Source organism: Rhineura floridana, chromosome 1, assembly GCF_030035675.1.
Source record: "Rhineura floridana isolate rRhiFlo1 chromosome 1, rRhiFlo1.hap2, whole genome shotgun sequence".
NCBI classification, from domain to species: Eukaryota; Metazoa; Chordata; class Lepidosauria; order Squamata; family Rhineuridae; genus Rhineura; species Rhineura floridana.
The window spans coordinates 312,571,781-312,595,645 of record NC_084480.1 but is presented as its reverse complement, the minus strand read 5'-3'; the positions used below and the strand labels follow the sequence as shown (position 1 = coordinate 312,595,645).

The 23,865-nt window shown below is 43.1% G+C and overlaps 1 protein-coding gene across 3 annotated transcripts in view; it reads left to right on the top strand.

Annotated features, from left to right (window-relative positions):
• COL22A1 (collagen type XXII alpha 1 chain) overlaps positions 1-23,865 on the top strand; it is a 287,856-nt gene that overhangs the window by 208,324 nt on the left and 55,667 nt on the right. For all 3 annotated transcript variants that reach the window (XM_061607024.1, XM_061607022.1, XM_061607025.1), the window contains 10 exons: positions 1,292-1,345; positions 2,986-3,039; positions 4,660-4,704; positions 6,516-6,578; positions 6,925-6,978; positions 9,974-10,015; positions 11,818-11,850; positions 19,502-19,555; positions 20,709-20,762; positions 23,554-23,607. In XM_061607024.1, the coding sequence (XP_061463008.1) occupies positions 1,292-1,345; positions 2,986-3,039; positions 4,660-4,704; positions 6,516-6,578; positions 6,925-6,978; positions 9,974-10,015; positions 11,818-11,850; positions 19,502-19,555; positions 20,709-20,762; positions 23,554-23,607 (507 nt within the window). The remainder of the gene's footprint in view (positions 1-1,291; positions 1,346-2,985; positions 3,040-4,659; positions 4,705-6,515; positions 6,579-6,924; positions 6,979-9,973; positions 10,016-11,817; positions 11,851-19,501; positions 19,556-20,708; positions 20,763-23,553; positions 23,608-23,865) is intronic.

Sequence of the window (23,865 nt, the reverse complement as noted above, 5' to 3'; positions counted from 1 at the left end):
ATTGCAGCCTTAGTCCCATGCCATGTCCCAAGTGTGAAGTAGGCCCATAGAGGAACGAACATATCTTCTAACCCTCCCTAAGGCCTCTTAGTATTCATGGATTCATATGGTCCAGAGTTAGAGGCCCAAAAGCGTTGTGCATCTCCCAGTTTCCTGTTTTATTGATTGATAGGGTTGTGAGAGGGGTTCTTATATGACCTATAATCATGCCATTGAGTGGTTTATTTTCCCTGCTGTGAGTGTTTTACTTTTTATGTTACCTGGTTTCAATGGGTTTTTCATGAAAAATCTAATGTTTACTTTCAGCTTTTCATTTTCATTTTTTATATATATCAAGAATATTTTGCCGAGGAAAAAATGGTAGAAATAAATCATAAATGCAGGTGCAGACCCTCAGTTTCATGGATGTGGTTGCCAATATATTTTCTATTTGTATTCTTTCTCTCTCTTCCTCACATTTATATACAGCAGTGTGGTCATCTGGCATCTCAGGGGGTCTTAGACCCCTTACCTTTTTGGGAGCAGGGTCCAGCAGGGTCCCTACATCTCCCGCATCCTACAAGCCAATCCGCATGAAAGAGGAGTGTGTTAGCCACTGAGAAGAATCGTCTATCATGCTTCCTTGTCCTTTCCTGTCAATTGGAGCCAATCAGAGTGAAAGGTGGTAAGTCAGCCACTGAGAAGACTCTTTTCAATAGCTAACATATTCCCCTTTCATGCTGATTGTCTCCTAGGGACATCTGTTGTTGTGGGAGAAGGCACGTGCGAGAAGGACTGAGGGGTGTGGAGATTATGACATAGAGCAAGCAAGCAAGTGAAGGGGTGGGCTGTGAGGGGATGTGGCATGACTATCATGAAGAGACCCTGCACGTCTGAATTTGCCGCTACACTACTGCTCATATATTCACAATACTCACACACTCCATGCATGTGGCCCTTCTCTTGAACAAACACAGGCCTGTTTAGTCAGCCTAACGTGTGACTGTGAATGGTGCGACCTCCTTCCCCATCTGCAGCTTTTCCAACAAAGAGCCCCATCTTTGTGTGTATGTGTGTGTGTTGGCACTGCTCTTAAAACATGCAATGATGTAGGGATTTGGAGCTCTGCCCTGGCTCGGAGACTTGTTTAGTCTCATTACTGATGGTGTTTTGATGCCTTACCAAAACACTTTTGTTCCCCATGCTTCTGATCTAGAGCTTGGATCTGTGGTTTTACTCCTGTTTCTCTTTAAGGTTGGCTATACTGCACTTCTGTAAGTTTGTTTTATTTTATTTTGCCCATTTTCTTTAGGGTTTACCTGGGAAATCTGGTCTGGATGGCTTACCTGGATTGCCCGGCTCAAAGGTAGGTATCGTATCATTTGGCAAAATAATGGAAAAACAGAAGGGAGTAGAGAAAGAGGAAGGCCAAACAAGAGATGGATTGATTCTGTAAAGGAAGCCACAGACATGGATTTACAAGATCTGAACAGGGTGGTTCACGGCAGATGCTCTTGGAGGTCGCTGATTCATAGGGTTGCCATAAGTTGTAGTCGACTTGAAGGCACATAACAACAACATCATCATTCATTTAGTTTAGGTGTCACAATCAATTCATATCCTGAAGGATAAGCAACAAGGCTCTTGCATGATTAACCCATCCTAAGGTGGAGTTGGGAGTTGAAAGTTGATTCCAGTTTTGTCAAAAGCAAGCAAATGCTAACAGCCTCTTGCCCCAAACTGCTGTGTTGACATTGTTGTCAAGTTCATGTTCCAAACCTGCCATTTGCCAAAGTAACCAGAACGGGGAGGCTGAATGATGGGAGGGTCAACAAGCCAGAAGGAAGGGAGCTCAGTTTGTTACTTTCTCACCAGTTCTTCTCTATAAAATGCTCTCAACCCCATTTTTTTCCTCAGTTGGTACCACTTTCAGTTTTCAAGCCCATCTTTGATGTCTGGGAGGCAGAGAGGACATCTTACTAAAATGGCTAGGGAACATTTGCAGAGGCAAATTGGAAAATAGGGGATGATGGTTAAGTACTCCACACTCCTGGTGTGAGCACCTGATATATATATTTTTTTCGATTTTTACTTTGGACTCCTTGGAAGTAGGGGGTATATACCTACACTGTAAGAACCAGCTAACATGGCTAAGCTACTCTACAGTTTGGAAACTGTTTGCATTGGATGGGTTTGTACTGCAGGAAAAAACAAATTTTGTTGCATTGGAAAAGAGTGCATGCTCAAAATGCTTTGGCAATGGAGTTACTCTTGTCATGACTCTGTAAATACAGAGGTTCACTCTGTAAATAAATACAAAGGTGTCTTCCTCCTCTCTCTCTCTCTCTCTCTCTCTGAAAGATTGAGCATGTCTCCCTCCTCTTCCCCATACCTTTCCCATACATTTTCCCCACTCCCACAGTTATGTTACAAGGGAACCATTTGGGGAACAAACCTCATGTTTTCCATGAACCATCTTGTTCTGCCTTTAGTCAATAATTTTGTTCTATGGCAATGTTACTTCTTAAGGTGTATCAGGGTTTATTCTAAGCATTTTTCCCTACAACACAAGCAGGAAGCACAATCCCCGCCCCTGAACTTGTCAAGTGATGCGTCCCATAATATACTATTAGCAGGTCACCTCCTTTTTCACTGCCCATGCTAGCCATATTGTGCTGACACCCACAGTACTTTTACCAAGTTACCAGTACTGGCACCTCATTTTTTACAAAAAACAAAACAAACCCCCTGCTGACTATTAGTATAAGGTTATGAAGATTTGAAAGGAGCAAGTATTTATCTTCATTTTCTACTTCTATTTCATGTTTCTCATATATATTTACTAAATCCAATATGCTCAGTTGCACGAAAACTTATTTCACACCCCACAGTTTTTTGACATTTTGCACAAAATGTGTCTAGCTGTACTGTAGAATAAACCCTGAGGCATATGTTTATTGTATAAAATCTGTGTCTTTTGCTAACCTTTGCTTGCATTGCTTACAGGGAGAACGAGGAGAAAGAGGCGATGACGGATTCCCTGGGAAAATTGGCCCCAAGGTAAATAAATAAATAGTCTGCATTTCTTACTGCTTATATCAACCACATTTATTATCATCTGCTCTGCTCTCATGATCCTGTCAGAAGTAACTTACACCATGCTAGGGTTGAACCAAACACTTTTTAGTATTAGTTTTTAAAGGTTTTTAAGGTGCAAATGGGGATCCCCCTCCAAAAAAGCAAACAATAGCTTCAGAAGATGGATTTTCCTAAGGATGCCACAAATCTCTCTGTGTCAGCTCTGATACCATTAATTATTACCCCACTCCAAACTGATACAGTTTGCATATTTAAAAACCTGTGGGTCAAATGCTAATAGGTAAGGGAGAGAAATTTATTTAGTTCATATTGTAATGCGAACTTCTGAGATTTGCATTTCCCAAACAAAAATTTGCAGTTCTGCAAAGTTTCCAATGCAGTTCTGAAACCAAAGAATGCATATAAAAATGTCTGTATCAGTGAAAATAACTGTTGGGGTGAAATTGTTTGGAAAAATATTTATACTAGGAAACATTGTGGACAAAAACACATATATTATGTTGTATTAGGGCTGAGGGGAGTTGGATGTGGCAGACCCTTGGCTGAGTTGGCAGGGTCCCGGCTCAGCCAGGCTCCATGGGCTCTGCCGGCAGGAGCCCCTTGTCCTGGCTCAGCCACGGTGGTTGGCTGAGAAAGCCCAGCCTGTTGGAAGGAGAGCCGGTGTAAAGCCGAAAAAGGGGCATTCTGGGAGCGTGTTGGAGGAGGGACCAAGGGGGAGACTTATGCAGCATCCAACTTCTATTAAGAGCACATGTGCAGGTTCCAATCTGGGCCAAAGTTATGCTGAGAAGAATGTCGGTCTAAGAAAATTATTACAATGGAAGTCTATGGAGTGTGCTTACTCCCCTGTAGGGATCTTTGTGGGAGCCAGCTTTTACTTTCTGGTCCCTGCATGCAGCTCCTGGCTGAGCCCAGAGGCTCCCAAACAGCAATTGGATGTCCCAGACCTTCCAGCCAGCTCCTCTTTCGCTGGCACCCCTTCCGCCAGCTTCCCACAAGTTGAATTTTCTGCCTGTGTATTAGATGCTGTTCTGTTAATGTGCTGCCAAAGCTTTCTGTGGCTGGGTGGGGGTGGTTATTGTTTTGTTTTATTTTTGATTTGTGTTCTGTATGATACTTTATTTTGGCTTTTAATTATGTTTTATTGGAGACTTTTGGGTAACAAACAACTAAATAATAATAATAATAATAATAATAATAATAATAATAATAATAATAATAATAATAATAATAATAATAATAATAGGAGAAATGCAATGGGAAAGCCAAACTTAAAGACTAGAAAAATGAGAAACTGGGAGAAGCAAAAAAAGGATTGATTCACCCATTCCTAGATGCAAAGACATCTTTAAAGTCACATGTTCTTTTGATCCATTTCCCTTTTTCTACCATGTTATTTATACAAGATTTACAGAGCCTGAAAAATACTGCAACGTCTGCAACAGGTTGTTGCTTTTTTTCAACAGAGAATGGAATGTTGGGTACTTTAAGTTTATTGTGCTATAAAATACTACCAAATAAGAGAGAAAACGGCAGTTCCATGTAGTCTACACAATAAACATTTGCTTTTTTTCCCCCCAGGGTGAAGCAGGAGATGCTGGCCGACCTGGACTAGCAGGCGAGAGGGCAAGTAGTATCCATAAATATTGCTGCAAGCTGCAGCAACAGCAAGGACAGATTAGAGCAGCTTCTTTCCGGAGCTCCAGCTGTTTCAGATAGAGCTCTCTGGAAAGCTGATTCTGGGTAGAGTGCAGAAATCAACTCCTATTTTCTTGTAAACAGATGAAGAACCTAAAGGATTGGCTTGTTTGTAGCAACACCACCCTTCCCTCGCAGTCCACTTTAAGTCCACTCTGTTTCTATAGGACATCATCTATGCGGCCACTGTACTTTTTGCAAACACACCTGCAACTGTTTTTCTTTCTCCAATCCTTTGGACAACATAGTCTACTTTTTATGCCATTTTTCTACATGTAGCAGTGCCTCTGTGGTCTATGCAATTGAGTGTCCCTGCAAGAAACTTTACATAGGACAAACTAAGACAGCCCTTAAAAAATGCATTGGTGAGCACCTTAGTCATGTTCGTAACAATAGAGTGGGTTCTCTGTGGGTGACCCATTTTCAGATGAAGAGACATGCTCCCAGCGATTTGGTTTTCTGGGTCACAGAAAAAGTACAATGTGCCAATACTGAGATTTTATTGAAAAGGGAGCGTCTTTGCATCCTCCAGCTTAGGTGTGTATCCCCCACATGTTTGCTTGACCTAGGAATAGCACCCTTTCTGTAGCTAGTTCTACCATATGTACTTTCACTTTTTTCTTTCCTGATCAGTTCTAATAAAGATTCAAGATCTTTGCCCAGTTGCAGTCATTTTTTTATTTTTTTATTTTTTACTGTGCACTTCAGTTACTGTCACCTACATGGATATTTCCATCTACTTTCAAGAAGCAGTTACTTTCATTGAAATCAGTATCATATACTTTTTAGAATTTAGAAACCGTACCACTTTCAGTAAGTGGCTACACCTACGTGAGTGGGTGTGCTGTTTATCTCTTTTCTTTGAAGAGCCTGCTGCTTTAAGAATTTAGTTTGTTATATTGGTGAAAAAGCAGCTTGTTATTTGGACAAGGCATTTCTAGTCATTTATTTAATTCCCCTGATTTCTTGGTTATGGTTTATCCTACTCAGTTAATAGCTCTGTTGATATTTTCTTGGTTGAGTTCATGCGCAACTAGTTTTAGTCTTCGGAAGGTTTTTTTTGTGTTCATTTATTCTGGTTGTCCTTTCCTTATTAATTCTAGTATTTGGCCAGAATTATGCAGAGTGTTGTTTTGTTTACTTTAATGTATGCAGTTCTTTTTATATTTCAGAATTTACCAGGGCTTGGAAAAGTTACTTTTTTGAACTACAGCTCCCATCAGCCCAATCCAGTGGCCATGCTGGCTGGGGTTGATGGGAGTTGTAGTTCAAAAAAAGTAGCTTTTTCAAGCTTTGGAATTTACCCTGTGATTGATTTTAATGATGTTTATGTATATATATATTTCCAGATTGCCCTTGACAAAGGGTTGTGCCAACACCCGAAACGCATTGGGCTGCAATAGAAATTTCTCATATTTTCAACTCTCTGCCGTTTGCTGGTTTGGCACGTTGAGAGCCCCCCCCCACACACACTTTTTGGCTGGAATGCATGTGGGTGCTTCCTTCTTTGCTTTTTTTGCTGTAGTAGCAGAGCTTGGAAAAGTTACTTTTTTGAACTACAACTCCCATCAGCCCAATCCAGTTGACATGTTTGCTGGGGCTGATGGGAGTTGTAGTTCAAAAAAGTAACTTTTCCAAGCTCTGTTAGTAGCTATAAATGCGCACTAAACCACTGTGTAGATGAGCCCCTAGTGTTCTCTTATAGCTTCTTCTGCTCCTTTTTTCCCTTCTCATCTTAGGGTGAAGCTGGCCTTCCAGGCCCACCCGGTTTGCCAGGATCGAGGGGAGAGAAAGGAGATCAGGTATGCCATTTGGGGGCCTTTTATCTGGCCTGCACCAAGGAAAGAAGACTTCTGTATTAAAGAGCAGGTTGATTTGGACTAGCCTAGCAACCTAGAGTGCAGCTTCTCAGCGTTAACAATGGTTGCTTTTTGTTCTTTGCTACGATCCTCTATTTACTGCCCATGAGGCTATTGAAGATCCCTCCAATTGAACATTTGATTTACTGCCCCCTGCTGACCATTTATACTACGGCAACAAGTATTTATTGTCTGTTTATGCTGTGACTTCAAATACTTGGGATGTGTGTGCCTGTGTGCTGCTCAGCATGATAAAAGAAGCACCTATGCTGCATTCTGTCCCTTACAGGGTGAAAATGGTAGACCTGGACTCCCTGGTTTCAAAGGCGGAAGAGGTGACAAGGTAAGTTTTAACAGTGTAGGGCTTTTGTTGTTATGTTTAGGAGATATTTTAGAATGTGACTCCAAGACTCTCCAACACCAAGGAAAGGGATAAGATCTGGAATTTAGGAACTAGCTAGAAGATGACTACAGCTGCCTTTGGACATGGGGTTTATCGTGTTAGTTTTACTGATTATAATGATAATGTTTCTGTCCCGATTTCTAGCGTTCCTTTCACATTGCAGTACCTGTTGCTTTATGGAACTGTGACTCTTTCACTGATATGCCACCATGTTGCACCAAATTTCACACGTATGGGCTTGGTGTGACACACCAATGAGCATTGGACATGTTGCTATTCTCCCACCCTGTCTGCACATGCACACTCCTGTTCCCTAATGAAAATGATAGGGAAAGAACCGTATGCCACTATTCCACCCCAAATGTTGTCACATTACTCCCACAAGTTTCTGGGTTAATGGGGTTGCCGATGGATTTTTTTTTTCCTGGAAGCAATTAACATGGGACCTTCCACTAGATTCCGCTAGATTTTCAGAAGTGGCTTTTGCACCATGTGAATGATCTAATAAAATGCAGAAATTATCAGGTAAAGAAATGTCGGGAAAACAGAATAAACTGCTGTCTGAATGCAGCCTAAGTAAGCACAGGAAAGGAGAACCTGGTCTTAGACACATGAGAACCTTTGCTTGTGTTGTTTTTTTTGTGTGTGTGTTATTTCTTTCTTTATTCTGTCAATTCTTTCCTAAATCTGAGGATGGGACATAGCTCAGTGGTAGAGCAGAAGGTCTACCAAGTTCAATCCCCAGCATTTCCAGGTAGGGCTGGAAGAGACTCCTACTTGAAACCCTGGAGAGCCTCTGCCAGTCAGTGTAGACAATAGTGTGCCAGATGGACCAATGGTGTGACTCAGTACTAGGCAGCTTCCTCTGTTCCTATGTAGCTTAATAGAACTTTAAATTATGTTGCACTTGTCTGATCTGTCACTGCTTGGTTCAAATGGTGGAAAGACTCCAATGAACTCCAGGTTTACATCTTTCAGCAGGATAGTAGGAACCTTGCTGGAGAGTGTTGGGGGTCACATTATACAATATCTCATAAACATAAAAATAGTATCCCTGCACATAACAGCTAAAGGAATGCCAAAGTCTCTGTATACATACAAGCAAATTAGCTTGCATATAGCCACCAGGGATGGGGTTCGCTGCCTAGTTCTGATCCACTTGTATTCTGATAGTCCGTTGTTTGATCCCGGTCCACCCTTTTTTTGTTCCTGCTTTCTTTGGCACTTGCCGATTCAATCCGCTGTTTGGGGATTTTTAGTTGTGAAAAATTTGTATTATTTTTAATGTAAATGCCTATGTAAATGATCATGTGGTTTATTTTTTCCTATTTATCACACCTACACACTGCTACGAGGAAATTACGAAGATAATTATGTAAAATTGCAGATTTTTTTTTAAAAAAATCCATGCCACAGCCCACCCCAAGAATCAGTGCTGGTCCGAAATGGTAGTGGACTGTCGAATTGGAAGCCGCTGTCAGTTCCAGTTTTGGAAAAAGGACGGGGAAATGAAAAAAAATAATGAATTCAGTCGGAATCCACTACTAAGTCTGATTTAGCGGATATTATCTCCCATCCCTAATAGTCACACACATCCCATGCACATTCATGTATTTAACATCCCACCATTCAAATATACCACCTTTCATGCGGTAGCTCACCGAATGAAAGAATCACCTAACATAGTAGAAATGTGATGGAAACAATTGGATAACAGAAAATCAAGGTGGGATGAATATTTCCCCTCCCATTCATTCCCCGTGAAATGGCAAATTGGCAACTTTTGGTCCTCCAACCCTCTGGAGCAGGTTTGGAGAGTATGCGGGGAGCTGCAGGGGGGAGGAGAGGAGGGGGATGTTCCATTGAACAGGCAAGTGGAACAGAAGCACCAGATATACCTCCTAGTAGGTATCAGTGCTGATATCTAGGATCTGGTGATAATACTGGTGAAATCTTATCACCCTTCCCTATACTCAAATCATTGTTGGTCTCCCACTTCCAAGTACAGTCTAGTCTTCCAATCCAGTATTTCAGAATGAAAGCATAGAAATCATAGTCCCCAACTTGATTGGAACAGGTCAGGAACAGCCAACGGGGTGCCCTCCAGATGTTTTTGGACTACTGAACATTAGCCATGGTGGCTGGGACTGCTAAGAGTTGTAGTCCAGCAACTATGGAGGGCACTACATTGCTCCTCCCCAATAGAGGAGTTGCAACACTGTAAGCTGCCTTGAGGGCCGTTTGGCCGAAAGACGGGGTATAAATAAACATTAACATAACATAACACCTTTGTTTTTAAGCTGGTGTTGTGTAAGGTGTGGTGGAACTCAGGTGCAGCTCTGCTGATCCCACAACAATCCCCAGTGCATTACTGGGACCTTTGGTCAGAGCAAGGACCTTCAGGCAGTTCCAGCTAGGATACTAACACAGCAGGTCAGATGCCTACTAGTCTTTGCAGTCAGGTCATCTCAGAGAGAACATCCATCTATCTGATTTTTATCCCTGTAAGAAAGGTTAGTCTGACAGTGTCTAGCTTAAGGTCACATGGGAGTCTTTGTGGATGAGCAGGGGATTTGAAACCAAGCCATCCCATTCTACATTCAACACTATAACCATTATATCACTTTTTTTGTGGGTGAGGGTGTGGAAGGTACTTGTCACCCTCAAAGAAGTGGGAAGCTAGATATTGTTCTCTGTTAGTGTCCCTCTTCAGCACTTCAGCGTTTGGACTAAAAGCCGGAATGGATTCCATTGTCCCACTGACTTGGAACCACCAACTGCCACTGTGATTAATCTCATATCTAGTTTGATCCTAAACTGCATGAATATCTTGTCTGATGAGCTTGTTTAGGGTAGCTGCATCCCACAGGTATGGGTGTTGTTCTGTGTGTCCACTTCCTGCTTTTACCCCTTAACCCTCCATTGACTTTTCTAGGGCGATGCTGGTCCTGCTGGTCCCCCAGGTTTACCAGGAACAGTAAGTAGCACCTTTATTTAGAATGCTGCAGTGACAATTAAGTGGGCTGTAAATGGAATCGTAAACCCATAGCTCAGTGGTAGGCCACCTGACTTGCATGCAGAAGGTCCCAGGTGTAATTCCCAGCATCTCCAGGTCAGGCTATCAGGGAACCCCATCTGAAACCCCGAAGAGCCACTGCCAGCCAGTGTAGACAACACTGAGCTATGTAAGCCAATTGTCTGACTCAGTATAAGGCAGCTTCCTATGTACTTTTTTTGGGGGGGGTGAGGAGGCACTTACTTTCTTGTAAGACTCAAAGTGTGTTTTCTGTACTGAAATATTTGGAAAGGTAAAAGCAGGAGGTGGGGTTAGCTGTTTTGGAAGTGGGATAGTTACAATTAATACTACACAGTTACAATTAATAACATTGTCGCATACTGGGTGGCTGGTTGCTCCTCTTCATATTACAGCCTGGCTGTGAAAGATTTCGGCAGAAAGTGTTGTTCTGTGTGATGCAGCGAACACAGGTAGCACAAGAGATTGCTAAGAGTATCCCGGTTAAAGGATTTCAGGTCCGGTAGAGATTCAGACGCGTTAAAAGGTTTAAGAGTCTTTATTCCACAAGACATTCAGCTACAAGAATTACAAGCTCCAACACAACCCCCACACCTGCTTTCGGTTTGCCCAGCGCTTTTATCTCATTTCAGTGCCCTTGCTCAGTAACATCTGCAGTTTGGCCTTGGCACGAGAACATCGCTGGCTTAACCCAATAAGTGCCTGTTTTACTGTCCTTGTGGAAAAAACACTGCTTCTGAGCATACAACAGAAAGAGACATTGCTGTAAGAGCCTTTGAATTCTGGCATCAAGTGCTAAACTAAGATAAAAGACCAGCAAAAATAAGAGGTCAGGGGCTCAGTAGGGTGAAAAGTGCTGTATCCTATGGCAGGCTCCTGATCCAGATTTGGCTTTCAGTGCCTCTTATTAAATTTTTGGGGAAAGCCTACTACTACTGTGAATGGGATATGGACAAACCTAATATGTGAAGTGGGTGTCACAAACAGAACTGTCCGCAGTCGTAGTAATTACAATCATGTGGATTGATGAAATATCTGCAGTGTTCCAGCTTGCACATTGCATGTGTCCATGATTGTGTGCACAAGTGCCCAGGGATGGGGTGGGGCTGTTTGAATATATGGGAGGGCAGAGAGTAATATTTGGGCCAAAGAGTGAGCATGGAAGACACAAGTTAACGGGCATAATCCTTGTGCTATGGTTTTTGAACAATGAAATAGTTTGCAAAGATAGAGACTGTGGATCACTTAAGGATACACCAGAATTTTTATTCAGTTCTCATTCAAGCTGAATTTATCAAATTTGAACTGTCTGAAACAATATGAGAACCAAAACACAGCCATCCTCCCAAATTCGCACTTATTCGAATTTTGCGATGTACTTTGCCAACCAACCAACATTTACAAAAAATGCATATATTAGGGGAAAATATGTGTAAAAATGAATATATGTGAAAATAGCTTGCAAACATGCATTTTATGATAAGAAATTGCAAAAATGTGGCCATTATACAAAAATGTGTTTATTAGGAGAAATATGTCCAAAAATGCAAAAATAAATAAATTAAAAATCGCAAATTGCTACAAAAATCTGAACTGAATTTAAGATTGGATAAATGAGAAACTGAGAGAACTGAAATTGACAGAACGTTCAACCCCTAGATTCACTATCTATTTATTGTTTTCACAGTGTAAGAATTATTGTGTACTTTTTACAGAAATCTCTTTTTTCTTTGTTCTCCCTCTAGACATCCCTGTTTACTCCACATCCCAGTCTTCCTGTAAGTATCATAACTGATCCTTCAGCTTCTGTCTTGTTGCTCTAATACATTAAAGCTATCATGCTCTTGGGAACAAATTTCACATATCATTAAACTTGTGGTTTATTTATTTAATTTAATTTAATTTAATTTATATACTGCCCTAAGCCCAAGGGCTCTCTGGGCGGTGTACATAAAATAAAGCAATCAGGAATATATAAATACAATAAAACAATAGAATCAAACCAACAAAGGTAAACAAAAATAATCAAACAGTAGCAAAATACAACAATACATATAATAATACGCATTAAAATGCCTGGAAATATAAAAAGGTTTTCACCTGGCACCGAAAAGATAGCAGCGTCGGCGCCAGGCGCACCTCATCAGAGAGACCATTCCATAGTTCGGGAGCCACAACCAAAAAGGCCCTATTTCTAGTCACCACCCTCCGAGCTTCTCGATGGGATGGTACTCGGAGAAGGGCCTTAGATGTTGAGCGCAGTGTACGGGTAGTTTCATATTGGGAGAGGCGCTCCACCAGGTATTGCGGTCCCATGCCGTGTAAGGCTTTATAGGTCAAAACCAGCACTTTGAATTTAGCCCGGAAACAAATAGGAAGCCAGTGCAGACGAGCCAGAACGGGTGTAATATGAGCGGACCTTCTTGTCCGCGTCAACAATCTGGCCGCTGCATTCTGGACTAACTGTAGTTTCCAAACTGTCTTCAAGGGCAGCCCAACGTAGAGCGCATTGCAGTAGTCCAATCTAGAAGTTACCAGAGCATGAACGACTGAGGCGAGGTCGTCACTGTCCAGATAGGGACGTAGCTGGGCTACCAATCGGAGATGGTAGAAAGCATTCCCTGCCACTGAGGCTACCTGAGCCTCAAGAGACAAGGAAGAGTCGATAAGAACTCCCAAGCTACGAACCTGTTCTTTCAAGGGGAGTGTAACCCCGTCCAGAACAGGGTGAACATCCACCATTCACCATGAATACAACATGCAAAGAGCATCTTGGGGAGGGGTGGCAATTGGGACCGAGATTGTGGCAAGTAAGGAGAGGAATTTAACTCACTCCTTATGGAAATTGCAGTTGCACAGTTTGCATTTGCCCTTGAAAGGAAGGTACCATTGGCATCAATGGCCACTTTTTTTCCAATGCAGACAGCAGCTGCATACCTGCAAATCTTACCAAGATTCAAAAAAGAGCAACCAAAATGATTGAGAGGATGGAGTGGCTCCCCTATGGGGAAAGACTGCAGCATTTGGGGCTCTTTAGAGAAAAGGCAACTCAGAGTTGACATGATAGAAGTGTATAAAATTATACAGTATAAAGTGTTTTCCCTCCTCTTAATGTAGCACTAGAACCCTTGGACATAAATGAAGCTGAATGCTGGAAGATTCAGGACAGATAAAAGAAAGTACTTCATGCAGCACATAGTTAAGCTATGGAACTCACTCCCAGAGGAAGCTGTGTTGGCCACCAACCTGGACAGATTTAAAAGAGGAATAGACAAAGTCATGGAGGATAAGGCACATTAGTGGCTACTGGCCATGATGGCTGTGCTCTCCCTCCCCATTCAGAGGCAGCACGCTTCTGAAAACCAGTTGCCCAAAACCACAGGAGGGGAGAGTGCTGTTGCTCTCAGGTCCAGTATGCTGGCTTCCCTTTGGCATCTGTTTGGCCACTGTGAGAACGGGATGCTGGATTAGGTGGGCCATTGGCCTGATCCAGCAGGCTCCTCTCATGTTCTCATTGCAAGAGGGAGGGAAAGAGGGAAATCAGGGTTGGAGGAAACTCAGGCTTGGGGGCCAAATGCAGCTCTCCAGGATTCTCTGTCTGGTCCTCAGGACTCTGCTCAGGCTGCACCTCCCTCCAGGCCACATCTCTCACTGCCCCTGCGCTGCACCTTCCCCTAGTGATTTTGCCTGGCTGGAATGTGCCCAGGAAAAACACCTGTCACTTGCCTGGAGAGAGAAAGGGGAGTGTGTATCTGGCCATGCCCATTTTGCCACACACTGTCATTGGTATGAGGGTCCCAGAACATTGCCCACAAAGGAATGTGGCCCTTGGGATGAAAAAGAGGCCCTACCCTTGAGTTAAACTTCCCCTTTCCATCCAGATCAGCCCTCACCCCACCCTATGGCAGCTGCCATTTGTCGCTTCAAAAAGATAATGTAGTATTAAATAGGGTTGCCAGGTTCAGGGCCTGAGACTGATCCTGTATCTTTAGGAGAAGAGAAAGTCAGCCAAGTGCAGGTGTTCTTGCAACCCTGTAATTGGAAAAACCACAAGGTGGAATTCTCCCCCCTGCACAACTTGTAAAGATACAGAAGACCTCTTGGAGGCTGGGCCTGGCAACCAAGAGGTCTTCTGTATCTTTAAAAGTTCTGCAGGAGGAAGGGAGAATTCCACCTTGTGGTTTTTCCCATTACAGTGTCGCAAGAACACCTGCACTTGGCTGACTTTCTCTTCTCCTAAAAAGATACAGGATCAGTCTCAGGCCCTGAACCTGGCAACCCTACTATTAAACCATTTCTTTAACTTCACATGTCATTTGACCCTCGATCGCAGTTTGGGATCTTCAAGTGTAGAAAGTCAAGCCATTAAGCACCTGGGACGGGAGCTGGAGGAAGCACACTAGAGATCTAAAGTTATAGCCAATGTTAGTTCTACTCAGAGTAGACCCTTTGAAATCAGTGGTCATGGTTTAACCTGCATCCATTAATTTCAGTGGGTCTACTCTGAGTAGTGCATTAGCCCCATCTGCACTAATACATTTAAAGCATTATCATACCACTTTAAACAGCCATGGCTTCCCCAAAGAATCCTGGGAACTGTAGTTTGTTAAGGATGCTGAGTGTTGTTAGGAGACCCCCTTATTCCCCTCACAGAGCTGCCATTCCCAGACTGGTTTAACAGCCAGTACTGGGGACCTCTGGACATTGTTTGCAAGAGGTTGCCAAAGGTTACTTGAAGAAGGCTTTGTTTTGTACTTGTGCTGTGGTTGCTAAGCCCAGTTATTTCTGGGTTATCAATCTTTTTTCTTTACTTTTTAAAAAGTCAGTTGGAGCTATGTATTTTCCATAGTTCTGTTTCAACCCTTCTGAAAACACAGATCAACTAAAGAGAGCCGATATCAAAGAGGCTTCTGGAGATTATTTGGCAGCTTCTGTTTCCATGGTGACAGTGGGCTGCATTTGCCATTATTAAAGATTATCCGTCGCTTTAATTTAATTAACCCTCAACACTGCACTTTGAGCAAGTTGGTTTGTTTAAGAAGAGGTTGCAGGCTTGAAATGACTTTATTAATACTTTCCCAAATGAGCAATCTGCATTCGTAAATTGAAGAGAGAAGCTTATTATTACACTAGTTCACACTGCCCTGTCATCTTTCTTGAGTCCACTAGAAGGCAGCAGAGATTCTTCATGCAAGGCACATGATGTCTAATGCACGTACTGTAGCTGCTTTGGGCTGCAAACCTATTAATTGGCACAGGAACACAGAAAGCTGCCCTATGCAGAGTCAGACCAGTGGTCCATCTAGCTCAGTATTGTCTACACTGACGGGCAGCAGCTCTCCAGGGTTTCAGCCAGGCTACATTCCCAGCCCGACATGGAGATGCCAAGAATCGAACCTGGGATCTTTTGCATTGTAGAGCAGATGCCCCACTGGGGAGCTATGAGTAGGGAGACATTTGATTCACTTCACATTTAAAGGGGAACCAACCTAAGTCGCACGTTCTGATACAATACAAGAACCAAAACGCGGCATCTCTCAAAATTCGTGCTTCTCCAACTTCTGCAGTTCAGTTCTCCAGCCAAGTAACGTGTACAAGCATGTGCATTCTAGGTTAAACTGTGTGTGAAAATGCATATATTAGTGAACAGAGCATACCAATGTATTGTATTAGGGAAAACAGTTTTACAAAAAGGGATATATGAGGGAAAATTACACTAAGATGCTGATGAATTGTCATGGGGGCTTTTTTAAACAACAACAAAAGATTGCAAACTGATGCCGAAATGTGGAGAGCTGAACTGTAGACTGGAAAATGAGAAACTGAAATGGATTAGATCTGCCCGTCCTTGGCTATGGCCCTCAGCTATGCGTCTCAGGGGTCATGGGAGATGCTGTCTCTCTCTCTCAATGGAGAGAGACCAGTGTCAGATTCCACCCCATCCCCTCTGTCAGAGAAACCTCCAACACTCTGGCCTAACCAGCTTTAGTGTTCTGACCAGAGCTTGATAAAGTTACTTTTTTGAACTACAACTCCCATCAGCCCAATCCAGTGGCCATGCTGGCTGGCGCTGATGGGAGTTGTAGTTCAAAAAAGTAACTTTTCCAAGCTCTGGTTCTGACATCAGCAGAACCAAAATGGGGGCAGTTTGCAGGTGTGCCAGGGAGGACCAGGAAACACCTTGTCTCTGAAGGATTGAAAGCTTCTTATCTGAGCAGCCAGATGTGCCCCAAACTGGTCAGAGAGTTAAAGCAGCCAAGGAGCTGGTCGAAATCTCTCTCTGTGTTTTCATGGTGCAAAATGGAGTGCAAGATCTCACTTCCTGTTGGAGCAAGACTGGCGGGGCTTTGGATAAGATTTCAGTCTCGCTACTACCACCACTTTAGGATTGCAGCCTTTGACAGTAACATTCAGGCCCTCTCTGCACTCTGCATTTGAAGCAGTATCATACCATTTTGAACAGGCGTGGCTTCCCCCAAAGAAGCATAGAAGACCCCTATTCCTCTCCCAGAGCTACAATTTTCAGAGTGATTTAACAGCCCATCCCTCTTCCCAGAAAACTCTGGGAACTGTAGTTCTCTAAGGGGAATGGGGATCTCCTAACAACTCTCAGCACTGCTTTAAGTGTATAGTGCAGTTGAGGCCTCAGTTAAGCCATTGGTTTGTCTGCTGTGATGGCTGGTGGCTTGTAAAAGTGTTGCTTGCCCAAGATATTTTGCTGCCTGTGGCGAAGGACAAGATGGTATCTCACTCCATGTCAGGTACATATGCCAACTGGATTGCCAGTTGAATTGATATAAGGTGATCAGTTCTGGGATAGTATTCTCCCCTGTACCTAGGGTTGCCAGGTTAATGGCCGGAGACTGATCCTGTATCCTTAGGAGAAGATAAAGTCAGCCAAGTACAGGTGTTCTTGCAACCCTGTAATGGGAAAAACCACAAGGTGGAATTCTCCCTTCCTCCTGCACAACTTTTAAAGATACAGAAGTCCTCTTGGTTGCCAGGCCTGGAGAAGAGAAAGTCAGCTAAGTGCAGGTGTTCTTGCAACACTGTAATGGGAAAAACCACAAGGTGGAATTATCCCTTCCTCCTGCACAACTTTTAAAGATACAGAAGAGCCCTTGGTTGCCAGGCCCGGCCTCCAAGAGGTCTTCTGTATCTTTAAAAGTTGTTCAGGGGGAAGGGAGAATTCCACCTTGTGGTTTTTCCCATTACAGTGTTGCAAGAACACCTGCACTTGGCTTACTTTTTCTTCTCCTAAAGATACAGGATCAGTCTCAGAGACTGAACCTGGCAACCCTACCTGTACCTGAGGTAGCAGGCTAGTTTAGGAAGGTCCAGACCGGCCATGTAGCATGCACAGCTCTGCCTGCCAACAGAAAGGAATGGCTGAGCAGGAACAGCAGGAGACTGCTGCACTCCCTCCAACAGCTGTCACTGGGACATTGCCCACTTTGCCACATCATCGTCTCAGACAGCGAGTTTCCTCAGTCCTATTGCATTTTATTTTCAATCTCTGATTGCTGGGGGTGATTTGAATTTAGGATTCAAAATTGAGCCTGTCTGGATACCAGGTCAAAGGCTCACCTAGTCCAGCATCTTTTTCTCACAACCAGATGCCAGTGGGAAGCCTGAAAGCAGGACCTGAGTGCATTCATTCATTGGCAATCACTTGTGGCCAAGCAAGATTGTCTTCCAGGGTAAGGTCTTTAACAGTGGGTCCATAAGTGTCTGAGGAGGATAACTCTGGATCCACACAGCCTCCCACAGTGAGGTTTCCAGATGGAAGATGGTCACAGTGAGGATTTGCTTGACGTGCCTTCTCCTTATCTCGTTTGTCCCTTTCACCCTGTACTCGTGCTTCTTCAAAGTCTATAGCACCTTTGATAATGGCCAACCTCCAATTGGGACGTTCATGGGCCAAAGCTTCCCAGTTCTGTGTTCAGTGGACTGGCACATAACATCATAAGGAACACCCTGATGGATGAGACCACAGGCCCATCTACTCCAGCTTTCTGTTCTCCATATGCCTCTAGGAAGTCCACAAGCAGGAGCTGAGTACAAATGCACTCTCCCTACTTATGATTCCCAACAAACTGATGTCTGACAGTGCAGAATATAGCCATCGTTGTTTGCAGACTCACGGTGTAGATATAAGCAGTGATTCCTGGAAGCTTGTTCGTATGTCTTGGGTCCACGTGGTCATGGATTCTAATAATGGGTTGTCAGTTCATGTAAAACACCAACTGCAGATTAATTGTGCCTCTTTCTGGGTATGTGTGTCAGTGGGACCGTTGCAAATGGCAGGGAGCAAACAGGAAGTATATTCATTTGAATATAGCTAGTTATTGAATATGCAAATAAATATGGTTTACATGACCTCTCATCTACAGCTACATCCATATGGTTCTCTTAATTTTTGGTAATTTTACTTTTGTTAATTAATTTACAAATATGCAACTGTATTTGAAATGGTATATCCATAAGTTTATTACATCTCTCTTCCAATGTATTGAAAATGATGCTTGTTACTTTTTTATTTCGTTTTATGTTATACATATATATTCATCCTCAATAACTTGGGTTGGGACTGTTGTCTTTGTTATGTTGGTGTTTTGTTATTATATATTCAATAAAGTATTTTTTTTTTTAAAAAAATAGCTAGTATGAGAACAAAGTCACCCTGCTGGCCCACCCACCCCCACATATATTTTATGACCTCCTGTAGCATTTTTAATGTTTCCAAAGCAATCCTGAAACCTATGGCCATGTAAAGCTGTGAAAGCCATGCCGGTTTAATGTCAGTGTCACTCTGGCAATATGAGAAAAGCTCAGAATCCCAAACTGGGGGGGGGGAACATAAGAAGGGCCTGGTGTAGTGGCATTCAACAGAGCAGGGCGGCAGCACACTTAACCTCCCGTCACTGGCATTGCTGCAGATTACCGGGAGGGACAAGGTGACGGTGAGGTCAGCCCAGTGCAAACCCAGTGGTGTGAGGACTGGATTGGCTCTGTCAATGCATTTGCACCATGGCGACCTTGCCACCATTTTGCCCCTCCTCCTCTCCCTTTTACTAATCTGCAGTGACACCATTGATGGGATATCAGGTAAGCACCCTCTCCCCCGACTACTATTGCCCTCCTGTATCAGACCAAAGGCCTCTGTAGTCCAGCCTCCGGTTTCCACAGCAGTCACCCAGAAGCCTCTGGGACTCCCGCAGACAGGATGGGAAGGCAATAGCCTCCACCTGCTGTTGTTCCCCAAACCTTCTGCTGCACTTCTGACTCTTGTCCCATAGGAGCTACGTCGCTGTGCTGCAACAGGGAGGTGGATCATTGCACACAAAGGGATGTGCATCTGCTGTCTCCATTACCATCTGTGTAAATCTGTGTAGTCTTCTCAAGCACGCTCCTGCCTTTTGTTCCTAGGGAGAACAAGGGCCGAAAGGTGAAAGAGGTGACCCCGGAGAAAGAGGTGACCCCGTAAGCACATTGTCATCTTCTTACTTTGATTGCTGTAAGCACTGGGAATCAAAAGGGTGAAGAGGGCAAAGTCTAGTGGAGTCAGGCAGCAAATGTTTGTTCACTGCTTCCAGACCAGATGGGGGAAAACCCTGGTAGTCAGCTAAACAGAAGAACGGATGGGATATGGCTTTGTAAACAATCCTTGAAAATGATTGTCAGTTCATAGTCTCAGTGACCACCATTTGTCTATGTTCTTCTTCCCAGCCCTAGCTAAGGAATCCCAGATTATGTGACAGTAGGGATGGGGGAGGCATTGGTATGGTAAGGAGACTGTTCTGCAGGAGACTGGCCTGATAGTCCTGAACTTGCTTGCAGCTTGGACAAGTTGGATTCTGCACTTTTCCGGATTTTGTGATGTAATTTCACTGTGCACAAAAATATATATATAAATGATGCATATGCAATGCATATCTTACAGATGAATGCTCTCAAAAGCATTTGAAAGTGCATATTTTACTTAAAAGTTTGTATTTTATGTAAAACAATGCATACATAGTGCATACAATTTCAGTGTAGACACAAAAAACAGGATAGACTTACAACTGAACACCAGCGAGATTGAGTCAGAACAGAATTAGGTTGCCCAGTCCATCCTCATCTGAAACTTGACGTGTTAGAAGCTGAATGAATTACTAAAGTTTCAAATGCAATCAGTAAGAATGAAGCTTCTACTTTTTTTCTAACTGGATCAATTTTATTATTTTATCTATTATTATTTAGAATGAAGCTTCTACTTTTTTTCTAACTGGATCAATTTTATTATTTTATCTATTATTATTTAGAATGAAGCTTTTACTTTTTTTCTAACTGGATCAATTTTATTATTTTATCTATTATTATTTAGAATGAAGCTTTTACTTTTTTTCTAACTGGATCAATTTTATTATTATTTTTCTTGACATTTTTAAACAGAAAGAAACAAAAACAATGATTTGGGCCAGGTCCGCAAATAGCAGTTTTAAATAAACTTGATTTATTTTTAAAAGAAGGGGCTACCAGTGCATATCACTACTGTTTCCATGGGCCTAACATAATAATTAGTTTCCCTTGAGAAAAATTGCTTGTAGCCAGGAGTGTTTATGCTTTTTCCTGCTTGCTCTCCTTTTTACAGGGGCAACGTGGCATTCCAGGTGAACAGGGGCCACCGGGACCTGCAGGGCCACAGGTAAGCAAGCAAAGCTAAAACTGATTAATGGTCAGCAAAGCAGCATGTGTGTGCATATACTCAATGTATATGTTAAGGGGAGTTCCCTTAATAACCGGCCATTGTGCACATTCACCAGGCCTCTTGGAGAATGTGCATGAACCTTCCATGAAGAGGGAATTGTGCACATTTCCTAGTCAATATATGTGACTTCCAACAAGCCTTAGGAAATACGCATATATCTCCTGAATTTTGTACATTCTCTCGTCATTATGCTTAGCCTCCAACAGACCTTGGGGAATGTACATATCTCGACTGCATTTTGTACATTCTCTGGAAAATACACACATTCTCCAGTCAGTATGCATAGTCCCCAAGAAACACACCTTTTCCCCCCATGTCTTATTCACAAGTGCACAATTTGGGCCCCTGGACTGCTTCTGTCCTACTGCCTAATCTTGCATGTTCCACAACATCCCTTCCCACTGGTCAGCAGAGCACCAGGAAATGGCAGTGGTGGGGAGTTTCCAAATAAAGATTAACCCTTTTCTGCAATCCAGCCCCCTTCCCAGACATTTCCGATACATTTCCAAGTCAACACACATCCTTCCCAACAGGGTTCAGGTAATGCACATATCTTGAACATGTTTTGTGCATTCTCTGGGCCATATACATAGTGGCCCAGAGAATGTACAAAAATGGGGGGGAATGTACACATCTCATTTGAAATTTGTGCATTCTCTGGGAAATATGTATGCTCTTCAAGAAACATGCCCTTTGTGTCTGTTTCTCCTTCTGGTTGCAGTCTCCTGCCCCCACTGCTCAGTTATTTCATGCTGAATTGTAGAACAGCATTTTTGGGGTGTGTACTGATGAGCACTGGGGAAAGCAGGGCAGGCTTCAGATAAAGCTGTCTCTGCACTCTGCACTCTTTACACACAAATGGCACATACTCATCCATACATATATGCACATACTGCTTTATTTAATGAGACTGGGCTGTCCCTTCCCACCAATCAGATGAGTGGTGGAGAAAAGAAGGTGTGGCTGCAGCCTCCTTTCGCCACTTCTCATTTGTTCCCTGCTGATCAGCTGAGCAGCATAGGGCAGACTGGAGAGTGAGATGAAGTTTAACCCTTTCCCGCCCCCTTGCTTAATGGCATTGCAGGGGGAGTGCCTTTCATTGGGATTACTGGGGAGGGAAGAGTTAAATCTCTCCCCATGCTGCTCAGCTGATTGGTGGGGAACAGCCCAGTCAGGGGGGGAGCATGGGGCAGGGCTTCAGATAACGATTCATTTGTATCTGCAGCCCAGCTTCCTTTGATAGGAGTCTTGTGGTTCCCCTCATCCTGGCCATTGTCCAAGGGCTCTGACAGGCACCAGGGTTTGGCCCATGCACTCATTCAACTGGTCCCTCCATAGGCATGGCGAGGAAGCATGAATGCTCCTGCATGCATCCATCTCCTGTACTTATCCTGTAATGTATGGCAGTGTTCTTCAACCCTGGATCCCAAGATGTTGTTGAAGTGTGGCTTCCATCATCCCTGAACATTGACTAACCTGACTGGGGATGATGGGAGCCATAGTCCAACAACATCTGGGGCCCAAGGTTGAAAAACATTGGGATATGGCACATATGAGTTCTGCAGTGCTTTATCTTGAGAAGGTGGTGTGTATCTGCCCACATATGCAGCTGCATCAGGCATTCTGTTGGCATGATGGAAGGATGCAAGCATCCAGGCTTCTCCAGTGTGCCTATGGAAGATTTCTGTCCTCATAGAAAACTATAGCCAGTTTAGAGGAATTGGAGCTGTAACTCCAAGAGTGGAGAGACTGTGCACACATCCATATAATCAGGAATCTATATGTTTTGTTTCTTTGTTTTCTTTTGAACTTGTGCAAGCCTGATTGCCTTCTCAAAATTCTTTCCACTTTCACCATTTCCACATTATCAATTTTGGAGGAGCAGATATGTGCATCCACAAGCATGACACATGATTTTATTTTTTTTAAAAAAAGAGTAACTGACCTAGCTCTTGAATTACAGGTGGAACAGAGAGGGGCCAAGTCCCTTATCTTGTGATGCCTTCTTGGCTAATTTTTTTTTTAAGGCTGCAGTGGAACTATGGTTTGGCTAAAGTTGAGAGAAATCATGGGTTTGGATTTTGTGAATTTCATTTTAAATCTCCAATTTGAGAGTTGACCTAACCTAACCCAAAGAGCAGTGGAAATTTCCAAGATAAGTGGAAGCATGTAACTATTGGTAACATCCAAATTGCAGCACAGGGATCTCAACATACGAAATCAAATTTTTGTGCCTCCCAAGATGGCCCTGTTGGTATGTCCCACCACCAAAAGACATTTAGTTGGTGGTAAACATGATACTGGGTTTTTTCTGGTTGTGGAATTTCCTCCCAAAGTAGTCAAAAACATCCTTGATGACATTTAGGCAGCACTGAAAGCCATGGTTTTTTAACCTATAATTAAAGCTTTTATCTCTGCTCCTTTTGAGAGTTATAGTTTTAAATTTTTGTTACTTGACGGTGGTTTTGTTCTGTTTCTTTTATGCAAGCCTCAGGCTCTGATGGTGAGGACTTAATCAGCTGTCTTGTGCTGCTCGGCCAGTTGATCAGCTTTTATTATCTTTCAGTGAATGGAATTGGAAACTGTCCTTTGTGGAGTGAGGAGGCCTAGCAGTGTTCTTGAAACCTGCCTTCTGAGCTGACTGCTTTTGTTCTGCCTGCCTCTCTGAATGTCCAGCAATTTGGTCCATTCCCCCAGCAGATTAAAACTCTGTTTTCTTAATCCTTAGGGTGTGAAAGGACAGCGAGGAGCAACGGGAGGACCTGGAACTCCAGGAGAGGCTGTAAGTAATTGTTCTGCTTTGAGAACTCTTTTGCCAGATAGCCAGAAGAGTGTTGCATGAAGTTTATTGGTGTCTAGGGATGGGTGAGAATTTCAATTCAGTTTGCATTTCAAGCAGAATTTGCAAAATTCGCAATTTCTGAAACAATATGAGAACCGAAACACAGCATTCTTCGAAATTCGCATTTGTTAGAATTTTGGGATGCAGTTCGCCAACTAAACAATATTTGTACAAATGCATATATTAGGGGAAAGTGTA